At 30.9% G+C, this 18,229-nt stretch overlaps 1 protein-coding gene and 1 pseudogene across 4 annotated transcripts in view; one reads left to right on the top strand and one right to left on the bottom strand.

Moving 5' to 3' along the window:
- Window positions 1-1,034: 1,034 nt before the first annotated feature.
- LOC149893742 (SID1 transmembrane family member 1-like) overlaps window positions 1,035-18,229 on the bottom strand; it is a 35,317-nt gene continuing 18,122 nt past the window's right edge. For 2 of the 3 annotated variants that reach the window (XM_090076264.1, XM_090076265.1), the window contains 15 exons: window positions 18,006-18,070; window positions 17,777-17,917; window positions 17,584-17,658; window positions 16,796-16,844; window positions 16,387-16,429; window positions 16,048-16,122; window positions 15,793-15,929; window positions 11,167-11,236; window positions 10,978-11,015; window positions 10,787-10,827; window positions 4,026-4,131; window positions 3,668-3,784; window positions 3,424-3,537; window positions 3,151-3,202; window positions 1,035-1,200 (listed from right to left, as the gene is read on the bottom strand). In XM_090076264.1, coding sequence (XP_089932390.1) covers window positions 1,160-1,200; window positions 3,151-3,202; window positions 3,424-3,537; window positions 3,668-3,784; window positions 4,026-4,131; window positions 10,787-10,827; window positions 10,978-11,015; window positions 11,167-11,236; window positions 15,793-15,929; window positions 16,048-16,122; window positions 16,387-16,429; window positions 16,796-16,844; window positions 17,584-17,658; window positions 17,777-17,917; window positions 18,006-18,070 — 1,164 coding nt within the window. In that variant the 3' untranslated portion in view covers window positions 1,035-1,159. The remainder of the gene's footprint in view (window positions 1,201-3,150; window positions 3,203-3,423; window positions 3,538-3,667; window positions 3,785-4,025; window positions 4,132-10,786; window positions 10,828-10,977; window positions 11,016-11,166; window positions 11,237-15,792; window positions 15,930-16,047; window positions 16,123-16,386; window positions 16,430-16,795; window positions 16,845-17,583; window positions 17,659-17,776; window positions 17,918-18,005; window positions 18,071-18,229) is intronic. The other variant, XM_090076266.1, reaches the window with a different exon arrangement.
- Window positions 5,512-8,071, top strand: LOC145180731 (uncharacterized; annotated as a pseudogene). The gene is made up of 3 exons (XR_016449058.1): window positions 5,512-7,126; window positions 7,230-7,806; window positions 7,918-8,071. The product of XR_016449058.1 is annotated as an uncharacterized LOC145180731 (transcript).

The following is an 18,229-nucleotide window of genomic DNA, read 5'->3' as shown; positions in this document are numbered from 1 at the left end:
TAAATTTTTAAATAATGAAAATTATGAATATTACAAAGAGGAGCATTTGAGTTTTAGAAAGACTTAGGTGGGGCAAAAACTAAGTTACAAAACATTGCTTTATAACCTGGTTTATATTGTCGCAATTACCTCAGATCTTTTTACTGTTTTGGTTTTTAGTTATTACCATAAAAAAAATAGTTTTATGGCATCGTAGTTAACTGTTCCTATGACAACACAACTTGAATTTTGAAAAACAAGAAGATTTTTTTGTTTTCTATTAATTGATATAGAGCGTATGATGAATAAATTTTCCAAAATAAGTTTTTGTTACAAAAATTGAGCCCCATAAGTAAATTTTTTTTTATATTTGTTTTTTTCTGTTTACACCATTAAAATAAAAACTCGTAGCTTCAGCACAAATACTTGAGACTCTGGTTTATCAGTTATACGTAAATTATGCCACCAGTTAGTATTTTCCGTTTAAACCGAATAAATGTTTTATAAAATTTGTAAAACATTCATAAGGTTGAGGGTGGGTCTGAGCTTGTAAAGATGAGATTACGGCTGCATTATTTTTTCTTCTTTCATCAGTTCGCCTTTTTAAAGCATTCTTTTACTCAAAAGTGAGATCATTATTTGTTTCTTGTTGCTTATTAAAGAGTCTACAATTTCTTCACAAGTAAGTAAACCTTCGAATCACCCTTAACCCTCTCCCTTAACCCTAACCCTAGAACTAAGTATATCCTTCAGATTCAAGTAAATAACGAAAAATATGAAAAAATATTTTAAGATAATTTTTTTTAAATTCACAATTAAAAGCTTAATTATTGACTATAAAAAATAAAAAAAACACAAACATGAGAAATATAATATATACGTAATGATTTAATTCATGATAACAAAAATAATTAAACATAGTTAAAAAAGTTATTTGGGATTTTAAATTTTAAACTAACAAATAATACGTTGAGATTAGAAAAGTTGAACGAATAAATGAAGAATTTCGAATAGTTAAACGTATAAACTTAAGAATTTTGAATAGTTAAGCAAATAAATTTTGAATAATTAAACGATTTGTGGCACATGGTTTTAAAGAATATATTAAAACATTACCAAGAACGTAAAGAAAATTGCCAAGGCTGAAGGAAATGCCAAAAGTCATGTTAGTTGTTGAAGTCTAAGTAGGCAGAGCTTCTATTTGCTGTTCGCCGGACTTAACTAAAAAGTAAAAATGAAAAAAAAGTATGTATATACAATACTGCTCAAAATTTTAGCACACATAAGATTTAAGTTTCCTTCTTAAATTGAATTTTTAGGCGGTAAACTTCTTATGCCTTTTCTATTTTTTTAATTTACAGTTAGTTAAAACATACCTTATATAGAAAAAAAATAGAAAAAAAAATTAGGTTAATTTTACCATCTATTTTTAACTTAAACAAAGATCGCTAATTAAAGCGGTGTAATAAAGCTGCTCATAAGTTTAGCACACTTGCACTTCTATTGTCTTTTAACTGCCGCTCTTTACTCTTTGACGTCAAATTTTTATTAAAAAATAAATTTAACTATTCATTTCTACATAAACAAAACTGAACAAAAGTTTCTAAGATATACATAGCATGTAATACCTCATTTGAAATAAACTTTGTATTTTTTGCTTAAATTTTGTCCTTAATGTGACCAATAAGACGGGAAAAAATCAATTTGCTCTGAAATAAAACAGCGTATTGTAGGACTACACCTTGGTGGTTTCAACAGCTCTGAAATTGCTCGAACTCTTAAGTCTGCATCTCGTTCATGTGTACTCAGAACAATTCAGAAGTTTGAAAAAACTGGTACTGCTGCACACAAAAACCGATCAGGACGACCAAGAATCACAAGTATCACGGATGATAATAGTATCTATAGAATTGCAAGAAAAAACCCTAAATACTCAGCCAAAGAGATTGTACAAGAAGTGAACTTGGCTCTAAAAAATCATATCTCAAGACAAACTGTAAATAGAAGATTGATTGAACGAAAAATTTGTTGCTACGTTGCTGCTAAAAAACCACTGCTTAAACCAATTGATCGGTTAAAACGTATCAAATTTTGTAGAGCTATTTTGAAAATGACTAATAATGAACTAAGAAGAATAATATTCAGTGACGAATCCAACTTTACAGTTATTAACCGAAAGAACAGCGTGATTATCCGAAGACACTATAATGAGATGTTTCGCAGTCGCTTCATTGTGCCGCTACTACAAGGTGGTGGAGGTTCGGTAGGCATATTGGGTTGCATCACTTATGACGACCCAGGTCTCTGCTACCTATACAATGGTCGTATGGATCAACATAAATATATCGAAACGCTTGAAAATAATTTAATCCCGACTAGAGACATCATTTTTAGCAATCAGTCGGAGTGGCAGTTTCAACAAGATAACGCTCTTTGTCTCAAGGCAAAAACGGTGACTGTTAGGTTTCAAGAAAACAGCATTAAGGTACTTCAGTGGCCAGCTACATCATCTGACCTTAATCCAATCGAAAATGTATGGACTGCACTGAACCGCAAACTCACTAAAGCTCCCGTTACATCAGCCGAACATCTTAGGGAAAGTTTGAAAGAGTCGTTCGACAGCTTATCAACTGATTATTGCCGAAAACTTTTTGATTTAATTAAAAGAAGATGTAAACTGTGCATAAAGAACAAAAGTGGACATATCCCTTATTGATCTTGCTATTAAAGCAAACTTAAATCCAGCTGTGCTAAACTTATGAGCAGCTTTATTTTTAATTTTTTTTTATGTACTAACTTTGATTAAAGATTTTTAGTGAGAGACATTTGTTTTTTTTTAGTTTTTTTTCTCTTAATGTAATTAAAAAAGTCAAATAAATGTTTTTCGTTTTTTAAAAACCTTGAATTTCTTATTTTTTACTTTTATTTCATTTTTAAAGAAAAAAACGCATCTTAAATCTAATGTGTGCTAAATTTTTGAGCAGTATTGTATATACTCGTGTTTTAACTAGAACATTTTTTTTTTTTTTTACCTTTATTGAAATCGATTTTTTAAAAATTAGACTTTGTCATTGAGCTAATTTTATCAAATGTTCTTTTAGTGTTTTTCCAATACGTTTTGTTTAAATTACTAATGAGTACAAAATTTTAGACATTTTTAAAAAAACACACCAATCCCTTTTTCTTCTACGTTGTCCAGAGCGTTGTCAAAATTCAGGATTCCCTAAAATATTGATTAAAAAGAAATAATTTAAAATGTTGGGACATGCAATTTTAAACAAACAGTTAACACGTTAAATGAGTCTCGAAAAATTGAACAAATAAATGAAGAATTTCGAATAATTAAACGAATAAGTTAAGAATTTTGAATAATTAAACGAATAAATTTTGAATAATTAATCAAACTGCGGCATTAACATGTTTTTAAAAAAATCAAAATATTACCATGTACGTGAAGAACATTGCCGTGGCAGAAAGGAAATGCCATAAGTCATGTTCGTCGTAGAAGTCTAAGTAGGCACAGCTTCTGTTCGCTTCTCGAGATCTTGCCGGACTTAACTAAAAAGAAATAATAAAAAAAAAATCACTAAAAATTCCTTTTCTTTAAACTGATAGATTTAATTTAAGTTTCTAAAGTTTTTTTTTTTTTTGGAAGTCATCTGTAAATAATCACAAAAACAACGATAACCTTCCAATCTGAACGTTCATCAAGAAATTTAGCTATTGAGAATCCCCACGTGAGAAGCGAAAAAAGGAAATAAGCGTTTGAGCAATTGAAACAATCTTTAAAGCCAGTAGATTTCGCCTAGAGATCAATAAAATATTATTCAATAAAAACGATAAAACTCTATTTAGCTATGTATGGCGCCAATATTATTGTCGATGAATTTTTCATTAAATGTATTAACACTATTACTTTTATAAAACTTTAAAACAAAAAATGTTCAATACGTAATAATGCTGAATAAAAATGGCTTTGTTAAATTAATTATTACTGATATGTAGTTAAATAATTTACAAATATTAGTTACAAGAAAACCACTTACATTTTGAAAAAGGTAATACAACAAATAGATTACAAAATTGATTAAAAGGATTGCAAGCCAGACGGTCCCAAAATCTTCTGGAGCAAACCAAATTAAAACAATCAATCTATAAAAGCAATTTTTTTAGTAAAACAAACGTCTTCATTACTAGTAGATTCCTTCTTATATGAAATGCTTAAATATTAAAAAAGCATTAGGTTTGTAGTCAGTGGTTGAATTGAAGGGAATAGAGGTGCAAGGGGATCATACGTTGATTAGAATATTTAAGAATCTTAGTTAATCAACAAGTTCTCTTAAAATTTTGCGAAGTTTGTCTCAGAATGTTTTGCCCTTTACTGGTAAATAAACTATGAATTATCGAACTACAAAAACTGCATTGTTGTCACCGTCATCATTCTTTATTTATTTAGCTGTCACGAGCTCACATCTTTTTCTCGCTAAAGTCAAATCAAATTGGGCATATAATAATAAAGGTCGGTCCATCCAAGGCTTTTTCTTGAGCGATCGACAAGACCGACGAGACCGTTTTGGCTGCTTGGTACCAAAAGGCTGTACAATAGGGAGTCCCAAAAATATATCATAAATTTTAATATGCGGAATACTACATTTAGCATAATTTTATCCATAAAGAAAAACAAAAAAAAATTAAGTCTTTAGCTCAAACGAAAGGTTATTTAAGTGAATTCACTTTTATATAATAATTTATAATAATAAATTTTGATTTAAAATTAATTTTTATCCGAGTCAATTTTTATATATGTTTCGACAAAAGCATGGCCAACAATAAAAATAAATGATGCGTGTTTTATAAACAATAAAAACTAATGATGCGTAAATTTATCTCAAGCAAATATATAATTAAAGTTGAAATCAAGTTAAAAAGTTGTTTTCAACCAAGAAATTCGTCTAAAACACAGGTTTGAAATTGTATATGAAACTTATTTACCAGTTTCACTATTTTTTCATTATTTTTTGTATATATTATAGAATATACTATAATCTATAGTTGTATACTACAATCCTGATTCAATCAACTACAACTAAATGCGTCTAATGAAGATTTTTTAAATAAAATAAATTTTACAAAAAGTCTCTAAACATAAATTATCACGTTAATTCACTGAAAACAGATATTGATGATGCATCAAAAGCTACAAGGAAGAGGAGACAATTTTATTTGCTAGGGTTTTCTTTACAGAGTTTTGCCCCTAATAGAGTTCCAACAAATGGAGAAATGCTGAGAAGGTATTACCGGCTTAATCTCGAAAAAAGCATAAGGTAAATCTGAAAGCAATTAACAAAAGCATTTTTTACACGTTTAATGTTAACTTTTTAATTTTTTTTTTTTTTTAACTTTTTAGCACCACACAGATCAACATCAAAATTGATTGTCCAGTTGCTTCCGAGAAGATGTATTTATGATGCTCCAGGTTTGCTGATGGAGTGTGCAGAGAGAATACTAAGCAGATAGTCACTGGTATTCTGAGAGAGCTTGTCAATTTATGGGAGCAGGCTGGGTTTAATGATGTTTTCATTGTGACGGAGCAAACTATCAAGACCAGAATCACCAAAAAAGTCAAGGAATACCACACTTTAAAAATGCTAAAAACACTCGAACTACCAGAGGGTAGCTACAAAAAGAAGGTGAACACTTTTTTGAAAGAGAACAGTGCTCTCTTCTCTATTAATAAAACAAACATATTTGATTTAAGAAAAAGTGATAAAAATAGGGATGATGAGGCTAAGATGGAAGACAAAAAAATCTTGAGGCTTTATCTGAGAGGGGATATGGTCAAATTCGGGAACATGGACAATAAAATTTGTGAAAATTGTGCTCACAGAGCACAAGAAAAAATAATTAAGATGTCTGAAAAAATCCAAAGACATAGAGATAAAAATAAGAAAAAGGAGATTAGCTATTTGGAAAGTGACTTTTCAAGCACAGATAGTGACAATCAAACTGAGTGCGACGAACTATATTTACCTCTAGCTAAAGTCCAGAAAAAACAGAAAAGGTTTCAGAGTGACATCAAAGTTTGCCTTCAGTTAAGTATGGAAAATATTTTTAACAATTGGATTCCAATTATGACCAGTTTTGGAATCGGAGTCAGGCCGGGTATGTGTCTTTTGTCTTCTCTTTACAAGGCTGGTGGAGTTAATATTGATAATATCTCGATATCAAGATCAACTCTAAACAGGAAAACTCATAATGTTGTGGAGTCTGAGGCACAGATAATCATAGAGGAAAACATTGATAAAATAAGAGGTTTAAAAGTTGTGGTACATTTCGATACCAAGATTTTGAAAAGATACAATTGGGAAAAAAGAATTTCTAAATATGAGGATAGAATTGCTATCAGCGCATCTTCACCAGAGTCTGGTCCACTAGACTTTCTTCTTGGCATCTTAAAAATCGAAAGCTCCAAGGGAATTGATCAAGCCATTGCAATTCAAACAATGCTTGAACACTATGAAATGTCGGATCAGATTATTGGATTGTGTTCAGACACAACATCCAGTAACACTGGTAAAAATGAAGCTGCTGTAAGTACTATTATTATTTTCTATGTCCTTAAAAGACCGTTTCTCTGGTTAATGTGCAGACATCACATTTATGAAAGACACGTGGCTCATGTGATGAAGGAAATATTTGGTCCTACAAGTAGTCCCAGCAAAAAACTTTATGTAATTCTTCAAAAACTATGGCCGCAATTTTAAGAAGATGTAAATAAACTTAAGAGAATTGTAAAGTTTGACTGGTCTCAAGATGCTTTCAGGCCCGGCTCATTACTGTTCAAACTTGCCTTGGATACTAAAGATTTTTGTATTACAGCTCTTAATAAGAATACTTTTCAGAGAGGTGATTACAAGTATCTTTATGAGCTTATGGCATTTTTTCTAGGAGCTGAGTTATCGAACTTTTGATTTAAACAGCCTGGAGCTCATCATGAGGCAAGGTTTATGGCTGACTGTATATATTTACTGGTTATTCAGATGACTCAAAAGTACCACCCTGCTGATTCCGAAACAGTCGGAAAAAATACAATAAACCATCTGAAAGTCGCAACCAATTATATAGTATTTTTTCATGGACTCTCCCAGCAAGCACACAACGTTGAAATAACGTTGAAATAACGTTGAAACAACGTTGTAACAACGTTGATCAACGTCGATCAACGTTATTTCAACGTTGTGTGCTAGCAGGGGCTTCTTTCTAAAAAGCCCTAATGCTTCTCAAGCACCTTCAAATGATTTAATGGCGTTCGATATTACTTTTCAGTTACAAACAGTAGACAAGTTTAAAGAATTTGCAGCAATAGGAAAGGTTCTTTACCAAAGTCTTAAGCGTCGCACTTGGTATCTGTCTCCGCAACAAGTCATTTTTGCTCTTGCTGATAAGGATCTGAAAACCGAAGTTAAGAACAACATGTTAAACAAACTGCTGCTTTCTTATGATATCCTGGAGTTAAAAGATCTGATTAAAAAGAGACCTGAAACTAAGGTTGAAATTATTCCTACATCAAAATTAGAAGACTTTGTCGACGTGCAGTCCTACCTTTTGTTCTTGCTATTGGAGATCTCCAAGAAGGAAATTCTGCTATGGAAAGAAAAAGGCATCGAAGCATGTGAAAATGAGGAAGTTTCCCAGTCTTTTACTTACTTTTCAAAGTGTGTAAGAGCACTTGCAGTTGTAAATGACCGTGCAGAACGCCACTTTAAGTTAATTCAAGATTTCATAGAGAGAACACACAATGAAGACAGGCTTCAGGATACTCTCCAGGTATTTTCTTCAATAATACGAAATATAAATGTGATTTTTAGTTGTTATTAATAATAATGGTTGTTAATGTATATGTAGTACTTTTTATAAACTTATGTATTTGTAATTTAGGTAGTTCAGAAGAGCCGTAAAAAGGTTTCAAAGAACGCTACAGAAAGATTTAAAAATTATTTAGTTAAATATTATTTGTATTAATAATATTGGTTTATGTTATTTTAAATTATGTTATATTATTTTTTGATGTTGGAAAAAAGTGATTTTTTGATGTTGAAAAACTTTTATAGCTCAGAGTTTTCGAACGTTAAAAGATTTTTGTGTCAATTTTAAATTTTATCGACGAATATAGATTTAGTTGAGAGTAGTAAAAAAAATTACGTATCACCTTGTTGCTCTAACGTTTAGGGCAGTTGTAGCTAAAACTTTAGGGCTTTTTGTTCCCAGTATCCATCATTGTAATTTTTTGCAAAGCATCCTTATTTAACATAAGTATAAACATATATGTTTGGAGTTTGTTCTATGTCTGAAAATTAACTTCAAACGTTAAAAAATGCTGTATCTGCGCATGCGCCTGCATTCTAAAAATTATTTGCTGTTCATTTTGTTGCATTTAAAACAAATTTCTCCTTAAAATTCAAGTTTTACTTAATAAACTAAAAGTGAATTCCCCTAAATAACCTTCCCCTTGAGCTAAAAACTTAATTTTTTTTTTGTTTCTCTTTATGGATAAAATTATGCTAAATGTAGTATTCCGCACATTAAAATTCGATTTATGATATATTTTTGAGACACCCTACCGCACAATGTAAACGAAGTCGTTAGGAGTTTATCTTTTTTTCTGACATTCAAGTTCTTTTTAAAAAATTAAGAAAAATCAAACGTGATTAGCGTGAACGCTTTCCATTATTGTCTCTTCAAGCTTGTTCTAAACTTAACGCCAACTTTTGTGTTTTTAGTTTTTGTTTCTTTTCTTTGAGAATACAGAAAAACAATATTTATTGAATGAGAAGTTTAAAAGTTCTTAATGGATGTTTTTCACATTTACACGATTTTATTTTTTAATTTGTTCATATTTTAAGTATAAACCAATTATGATTCATATTAGTGTATATTCATCATGAATACACATGGTGTCATCCCACTCGTTAAACAATTGTGAGAGGGGGGGGGGTAATCTGGTCAAAAAGAATGTCTTTTAAGAAGGAAAAGTTTTGCGAATGATTGACTTTAGAAGGAAGATATAGGCCAAAATAAATATGCCAGATGGAATGGGGATTTTGGGCTTAATTTGTTTTTTAAGATAAAGAGGTAGGTATATATCTTTCGTGTTTTAATTGATTTTAAGTTTTTGATGATCCACAATTTAGTTACATTCTTATATTATCCACAACTTAGTTCTCCAGCCTAAACTTATTTACCAAAGTATTTTAAAGAAAAGCATTCGTTATTAGGATAAAAGTCGTAACGTAGGATTGATGTTGAGATGCTACAGGATCTGCTGCCGAAAGAGAAAACGTTAACACAATTTCCCTCGGAAAAATGAGAAGCCTCGTTAATGGACAAAACATTGATATCTTCTGGAAATTTTAGGCACTCATGTTAAACCCATTCATAAAATAATTGGTAACTCATTCTCATTATGATACCTTGTTATTTTCCGATGTCGAAAGCTATCTAATGAATCAACATGTGGCTTTTCTGCAGTTTATTCAAAACAAATGCTTCATTAAAACACTGCATACATGATACTTCCAATATCTCTGTGATTGGCCACTTTAGAGCCTATATATCTGTACAAATTATGAGTGAGACACCACAAAATAATTTCCTAATTTTTGTTCTTTTAAATCATTTTCTAATTTTTTTACTTTTCACAAATGCTATTAACATTTAGCTACTCTCTTCAGGAAGGTTATGCACAAGTATGAGAAGCTTTGAAAAGTCTAGCAATCATCAGCGACAGGGGTAAGACATCACTTTTGTATATGAATTCAACAAGGATAATTGACCAAGATGAAGAACAACTTCAACTTTTACTTCAAGATGTCAGTGATCATTGCAAACAGTTTCATGACTCAACGAAAAGCAAATTTGTAGCATGCACAAACACAAGCTTAAGCAACTATTGATAACTGAGCTGAGCTGCAGACATAACACTATGCGGAACTTTGTTACCTGAATTACCAAAAACTATTCAAATATTTGCTTTGTGTTAGCAATATTTGAATCAATATTATTTACTATTTCCATGTAATTTAGGATTCCTTAATTTCTTCTCCGCACGTAAAATCATGTTCTTAGCGAGACTTCTTCAAACCTTTAAACACCTACCTGTCGTATTGGTTTAGATCAGGGCTGAAGGCCCTGTATAGGCCTAGCGCTATTCAGCTGCCACCACAGATCGCACAATTTTGTGGGTATTGGTTGTAATTTCCGCCATTTCTCCCCTAAATTTTGTACGAATTCATATTAGTGTTCACTTGTAACAGCGTCCCTAAAAACTACGGGAATCTACGAATGATTGAATGGAAATGATCGCTGATCAGATTATGTGTCTGTTTTTTTTTGTCTTCATTTTATTGTTTTTCAGAAAACTCTAAAAACTGCTGAATTCCTTTATACTGCATTTTTGAAAGTTTTGTGGTGATCCCCTACAAACTCTATCTCTCACCATTAGTAGTTGAAATAGTCTTAATTGAATTACACACCACACTTAGTGATATCTTTGATACACACCCGCTTGCTGATTACGGCAATTGTTCAATGAATGATATGTTGTTGGCTAATCAACCAGCAGATTATACGGGACTTAAAATCATGATTGCTTAACAAAGTATTTGTTAATTTAAATCGTTTAAAATAAACTTAGACTATTTTGAAATTGTTTAGCTAAAATTATTTAAAGTGTACTTTTAAAATCAATTTAAAAATTCTGGTTTTTTAAAGTGATAGATAATATAATCAAACAAAGAACATAACTTACGCAATTGTGTTAGTAACAAAGCCGAATAACAGAAACGCAAACTAAATTTATACAAATAATTAAGAGACATACATAAATGCTATATATATATATATATATATATATATATATATATATATATATATATATATATATATATATATATATATAAAATTGTAATTTGTTCAACAAAACATGTGAAATTCCTTTACCTCGAGAATATTTATTTTGCACAAGGATGAAATTTTACCTAGAAGTAGAGAAATGCCTTAGCATGTGAAATTTTTTTAAAATATTGCCTCAACTCAAAAGAAGGACAAACAAAACGAAATTTCAGTCCAGATTTTACTAAGTTATTTTAATGAAGTTACCTTACAGTTGTTTTACATAACAAAACTTACATAAACCAATGACTACAGCTACAAGGAAGACCACCAAAAGTATTATGTAAATTACTTTTGCTTTGAACACCTGGAAGTAAATTTTAAAGCAAAAACTAAATTACCATTAAAAAAATTACTCTTACACTGCAAAATGTCTATCTACCGGTGCATTTATTTCTTCAGTTGATGTAAATCGCTTTCCAGTGAAGGAGTTCTTTTAGGTTTGGAAATGGATAATAGTTATTATTCAGTAAATCTGTTGAATACGGTGGATAATCATTCAATTCGTACCTTAACATAGTTTTCAAAAGGCGTTTGAGAGGAACTTGCGTTGTCTTGATGAAAAGTTGTTTTTTTTTCATACTTGGCATCTTCGAAGCTCACGACTTTATTCATCAATTTAATCCAAAAGTAAGTGAAGGCGAAGAGTCCTAATAAATTTCTAATAATCTTTCGTAAATTTGTTTTGTATTTTTGTAATTCAATCACCGCGCGATGTAGAATTTTTTCCATGGTAAAAAAAATAGCCGACTTATCAATGGCATTACTGTATCTTTGTAGAATATTATCGGACGTCCTACGTAATAAATGTTGTTCTAGATCAAATTCACAGTTCAGTGAATCTAATTACTAAACAAAAGTCTTGCTAAGCTACATATTATTCAATTAATATTAGTTATTGGGGGGTTATAGTTTTAAGAAACACAATATCTTTTTTTATGCCTTAATTCATGAATATTTATTATTAAAATTCCTTACGCTACCAAGTGTTTCGGTTATTACATATAAAATAAAAATTCCTTATTGTTTGAGTCTTCTTGCAAAACACATTTTAAGAGTATTTAATTTAGTGCCCAACTTTTGATATTTAAATTTATTTAGTGGTTAATAAATGGTGAATAATTTAATTTTATCTATATAACTCTGATATAGGTAACATCGGTTATAAATTTGCTAGATAACTTATTTAAACTCCATTTTTTGCCATTTTTTGCCTTTCTCAACCTTTGTTTTCTGCTTTCCTTATTCAACCAAGATGTTTTGTTTCTATTCAGCCAGAAAATGATTTACCTATGTTTATGTTAAAATTCCCTTTCAATTTATCTCAAATGATTTCTGCATCGATAATTTGAATAAAATAGGGAACTGGAGCTTTACTTCGGTAATTGTAAAAGATAGTGATAATTTAATTTATGTTAGTTTTATATACTTTAATTTTATTTATGTTAACTATGTTAATAAGAAATAAAATGTATTTCTACAAGAAATTTGTACAATTTCAAATACTTATTACGAAAAACTAGAAACCTTTTCAGTAATTATATCAAGGCAGCATATCGGCATTGATTCGATAGGATATTCTCTCTCTTGAAACCATATTTGAAGTTCTTTAAGTTATTCGAACAGTTCATCAACATGTTTGTGTATGTATGGCGTAGTTGTTAAATGCTATCCTCACGGCATTATGTTTTTAGGGTCGCTTTCTCATAAATTGCGGTTATTTTGTTTAATATTAAAACTGCATCAAATTAAAACACTTTAAATCGTGTTCGCTTTTGGTGTAAAAGATAATCACTAATTTACAAAGAAGAAAGCTGTGGCCCATCAATTGAGAAAATCTTCTCATATGAAAGATTTTGACAACTAATGAGCCAGAGCTCTGATACAAAAGCATTAAGTTTTTCTGATAAATTTTGAATTGTAGGCCGGGCAACAATACTTTTCCGGTGAGTTTTTAGAGTCCTTCTTACGGTTTTTTAATAAACTTATAACATTTCGGCATTCTTTCTAACGTACGTAGTGAGGTTCTTTAGTGTAAGGTTTCTAAAGTCATTCTGTGAAGTTCTTGTAAACTTTTTTGTTCACAAGAGTTGCTGCCAGAGCCCTTTCAGCACTATTGCTCTTTTTTAACCCTATAAACTGTGCTTTTAGACTCTCCAGACATTCTAATCAATTTTCTTCTAAGTAAACCAGCAAATATAATGCTTCAGTTCATTTTGCCTCAATTTTTAAACTTTTTAAATCTAAAATATTTTGCTCACTTTGTTGTTGAAACGTTTAAACCTCAATAAAATACAAATAACACAAAAATTCAGAAGTTCCTATCTTTTTGAGTTATGTAGCCTCTATTCGTGAAACTCCTCCAGCACTCTATATAAAGGTTATGACTTTTCGATTTTTTAAAAAAAAAAATCATTGCCTATGTCATAAATTAATGAACTTTTGTTGGAAAATATTGAAAACTTGTTCAATTCCTCTCGGTTATAAAAAAAGGTCACCCCGCAATAAAAATCACGATTTGTCATTTATTTAAGCTTATTACTGCTTTTACTAATACGTGTGGCTTTGGTGCAAATCATTTAAAACTTGTATAGATTAGAATTGTTTATAACTTCATAATATTTTGGAAAATTCCAGAATATTTTAGACAACTTTAAAACATTATGGATCAATATAAAACATTCTGGAACAATTTAGTACATTCTGGAAAAGTTAGGAATATTCTAGAACAATTTAGACTGTGTATATATAGTTGCTTATCTAACTTTATAGCTATTACAGAAGCAACTCATGGCGACGTTCAAGCCTAGCTATAGTAGCATTCATATGAACAAGGATGTTTGGACCAATAATCTGGTAAAATTTGAAGACTCTAATAAAAGAAGAATGGTCCCTTTGGAAGAATATTCACCGGAAGAAAAGTGCAAAATGCCTCTCCAAAAGCAAAATATCGGACGCTACCATTTTCTTGGACCAAAAATCAGAGGGAAGAAAGGAGCGAATAGCAGAAATTTCAAAGAAGTCACCAAATTGTGGAAGAAGACATTGAATTTTTCTAATGTATCTGATCAAGTTATAGGAGCAAAGCTTGATAAAATACTGAAATGTTATGATCAATGTAACAAGCGGGGAAGCTACGAATCCCTTGATGAAGTTTTTGTTATTATTAAAGTGGATGAAACATGGTTATCTTTCGAGGACAAGTGTTTGTACCATCTTCAAGTAGAAAGCAAGGGATGAGATACTCTACAGTAAGCGCCCAATAAAGAAACGATCCATCCCTCTATAATACAAAATCTTTCTAATGGGTCATCTAACTCATCATCTTACTATCCTGGTATTAGTGATTCTGACCCTGAGGCTGACGACAGTGAATATGAAGAAAATGAAGAAGAAGATGAGACTACTCCAAAACCACATGCAGAAAATTTCATAAAAGCAAAATCACAGTCAACTTGGTGACCTACACAAGAATATTAACAAATAAAGCTGCTAACATGCAAGCAATTGGCTCGTGAAGGCATTGACATCCCAACTCCATGTCAATCAGCTATTTACAAGTCAACAATCAAAGAGGCAATCAAGCTGAAAAAAGAAATGATTAAAAAGTTATATGGAAAGTTGGTCCTTACACTTTGATGGCAAGTACATCGATGGATTCGATTATCAAATGGTTGTCCTTAAAAACGAAAGAAGAGAAATCAAATTGGATGTCCTGGGTTTGGTAGATGGCAGGGGAAAAAATTTTGCTCAAGGAATTTCTAAAATCCTGGATGAATGTCACCTATGAGATTAAATACAGATGATTGTTGTAGATAACACCAGTGTTAACACTGGAAAAAAGAGTGGTGTTGTTGTGATATTGCAACTAATATTCACAGAGAAACGCATCAACAAGTCTGAGTTTATCAGTTGTCAACACCATGTATTAGATAGAATCCTGCGTTGGGTGATGGATGAAGAACTTGGGAGTAAAACGCAATCGCTAATCATCGAATATCCATTTGCATTTCAACTGTTGAAGGAGTACAAACAACTGAAAACACAGTTTGATAACGGAGAAGTAATACTCGAAACATCAGGCTGATGAGATGATATGAAGTTTTTATTTTAACTCACTCGAGATTTCCGATTTTTCGAAGAAAAAGGGAAATTTTCCATTGATCAGGTTTCAGAAATTAACCAATATCAGCAATGCGAGGTGGAATTCCAGAGTTATACTTGCAATCCTGGCCTTTATTTTAATCCGTTCAAAAAGGACAGTTCGGCAGAGACAATGTCGATATATATCGTATGGCTGGGTAGACAGTTGGTTTACAGACCAACAGTGTAACAAAAACGACTTTAATAACTTGGGTGAAGTACTGAATCCAAACAAAAAGGCTTTAAGCTCTTTGAAAAATCACTGAAAGCGAGAGCCTTTCTATTCTTTCTATGCAACAAGCAATAGCAAGAGCAAGGTCAACGGTCTGAGTTATCTTGGATTGAAAACTTATTGCATTACATGACAATGACATTTCAAACACATTTGAAAACATAGTAGTGCTTATGTCAAAATCGGTTTTTCAATGGCGTGGTGAATTTTTTTCAAAAGATATGCAAATAATAGTTCATTTTGTGCTTTTTAAGTAAAAGTTCATCAAACTACAGTACAGGAGCATTGGGTTGAAAAAAAGTCATAACCTTATTCTGTATACAAAATCTATATTGCAACTGTATTAACTTTTTCAAATATCTTTCTGTGTTTATTTTGATAAAAGATTCCTAAAACCATGCATTAATACTCAAATCATAAATAAAAATCTTAAATTCTTAAATTTCAACTTGAGCAAAAATAATTTGGTCATAAAAAAAATTCCTTACCATACCAACAACTGCAATCAGTATTGCAAGCGCACAACCATTATAAAAATGATAGGCATTGATTGGAATAATATTTGACCTTTGGTGATATAACTGCGTAAGACAAAGCAGGCATGTTATGTACATAAATGCTGTATCTAAAAAAGATATATGAAATTCTAAAAACCGAAATTGTTTTTTTTTTAATGTAAAAGGGATTTATTGTGACAGTGGTAAATATTTATAAAACCAGTGGTAAATGTTAATATAGCCTACCAAACTGAAAGTTTGAATAATTTGGACAAATGTGGTAGCAACCGCTCATTATTCCTTCAAAGATTAAAACGAAAGCTGAAAAATGAATGCATTGAGAAAAATTATAGAAAGAAAATACAAACAGTAAAACAAATAAATTATACCATGAGCTAAAGATTGAAGAATGAGTTAACAAAAACAAATCCTAACAGACAAAATGTCCTGCATAAGATTTTGCAAAAATCACCCGAAAGATTATTATCATTTTTTGCATCATTAAAAGTTTGTTTTAAAGAATTGGAATATCTACCATACAAACAATATATGCATCTGTTAAAAGCAATTTGCTTACTAACATACCCATTGCATAAAAAATGCCAGAGTGCTTTGGAACGCCATGTTTCTGAAAAAGTTAAATATACATAAATGATTACATAAACAAAGAAGTAATATTTTTCATTTTATTTTATTAATATTCATTTGATAATGAAAACTTATTGAAACTAATTGAAAAGATAATTGAAAAATCTTTTTCAGATGATAAAAGAACATTTTTCAGGAGATAAAACAGAGTTTTACCGTTTTACGAATTTAAATTTCAAGGCCACATTGGCTAAATTTATTTTTCTACCATTTTAGTTTTTAAAATTTAAAAATAAAGCTGAAATGTTGTTTAAAAATATATCCTTACTTATTTTCAAATTTTAACGTAACCAAATACTGCGGTGAAAAAATGTTTTAACACAGAAATTAAGAAAGTAGAAAGTACCTTCTGAGCACTTGATTTAGCTTCAAATGCAATTTTTTCAAAATGTCTTCTAAAAGTTAGAAAATGTATCAGAATAATTAATAAATTGTGGGCTGCAGAGGAAGTTAGGAGGAAACACGCGGTAAGCGCCGATATCATACAGACGAAAAAGGTAACATTAGCTTCAGCGCTGCAAGTACCGCGAATGAAGCAATTGCAACGACTGCTAAAATTGGTGATGAAGTAGTATTAGGTAACATCGAGAGGACAATAAAGCGTACAGTAATATCTAGCGTGTGTGCGTGGACGAAGCAAGTGCTGATATCAAGAACTCAGCGCATAAATAGCGCCTAAATTGTTAGTGGTTGGCGTGTAGATGGCTTGTTTTTATGAATAGATTAATTTCTAATAGTACAAAAAAAGGCAGACCTGTTAATTCATTTTCATGGAATTTTTCGGATTTAAAACAGTTTTTAGTCTAACAGCAAAAATCCTGTTTCTTTTTTCATGACATCTTAAAGATAACTAAAAGAAAGCTAGAGATATCCGTAAACCACGTTGCAGTTTATAGATGTCAGCGCACGCCACACTTTCACCTCCGGCTCGCTACCAGTTCTCACTCAGCATACTTGATATCAGAACATACAACTGGTATTAGGGTACTTCTTTCTTTCATCGTATTCACAATATTAGCCCTTGCTGTACCTTTATTATCTGCTGGAAATTAGCGCTAACCATTTAACTTTCTCCACTTACAACACCATAAAAAAACAAACACATTTAAGATATTTAAAAAATAAACTAATTACTTTGCGAAAACTATAATGGCAAACAACAAACCCATCATTATGTAACCAAGGTTGCTGTACATATTGTTAAAAGCGCTAAATGAATTTAAAACTTAATAAAGATCAACAAATGTTAAAAATACAGTAACTAATAATTGCTAGGCAGCGCCTTAAGTATGCGGGGAAAGTCATGCATCAAACATTTATAACTTACTTCATAGGACTGAGGGATCGTGCACACTCAAAGTTATAATAACATATATCTTGATCACCAATAGCTCTAGCAGCGTATACAAATACAATCACAAGCTGAATAACGGGAAGTGCATAAAAGGCAAACACAGTACAAAGAACCCTGTAAGATAAAGTGAAATGTACTTTTAAATTATATGAGCAAATTTTTTCCTAATAAAGAAAAAATGCAAAAAAAACATCTAACTCACCAACAATAAACGCGTAATATTTTATCCACCTCTTCTCTTGGTACTTTTGGTTTCGAAAATTGCATCTAAGTAAATAGTTTTTTAGCTTATGTTTATAGTTTTTAGTTTTCCCTAAAGAAAGATGCAAGATTTTAAAACTTGTTTTTCAAAGACTTTTTGAAAAACGACATTTGTAGGACAAATACCTTAAATATTCTAAATATTTTCGGTTGTAAAAAGGCTCC

This window comes from Hydra viridissima, unplaced genomic scaffold, assembly GCF_058129835.1.
Source record: "Hydra viridissima isolate aposymbiotic clone 2 unplaced genomic scaffold, HvirCarnegie_v1 scaffold_1, whole genome shotgun sequence".
Classification (NCBI taxonomy): Eukaryota; Metazoa; Cnidaria; class Hydrozoa; order Anthoathecata; family Hydridae; genus Hydra; species Hydra viridissima.
The sequence above is the reverse complement of the archived record's forward strand: the minus strand, read 5'-3'. Positions and strand labels throughout refer to the sequence as shown.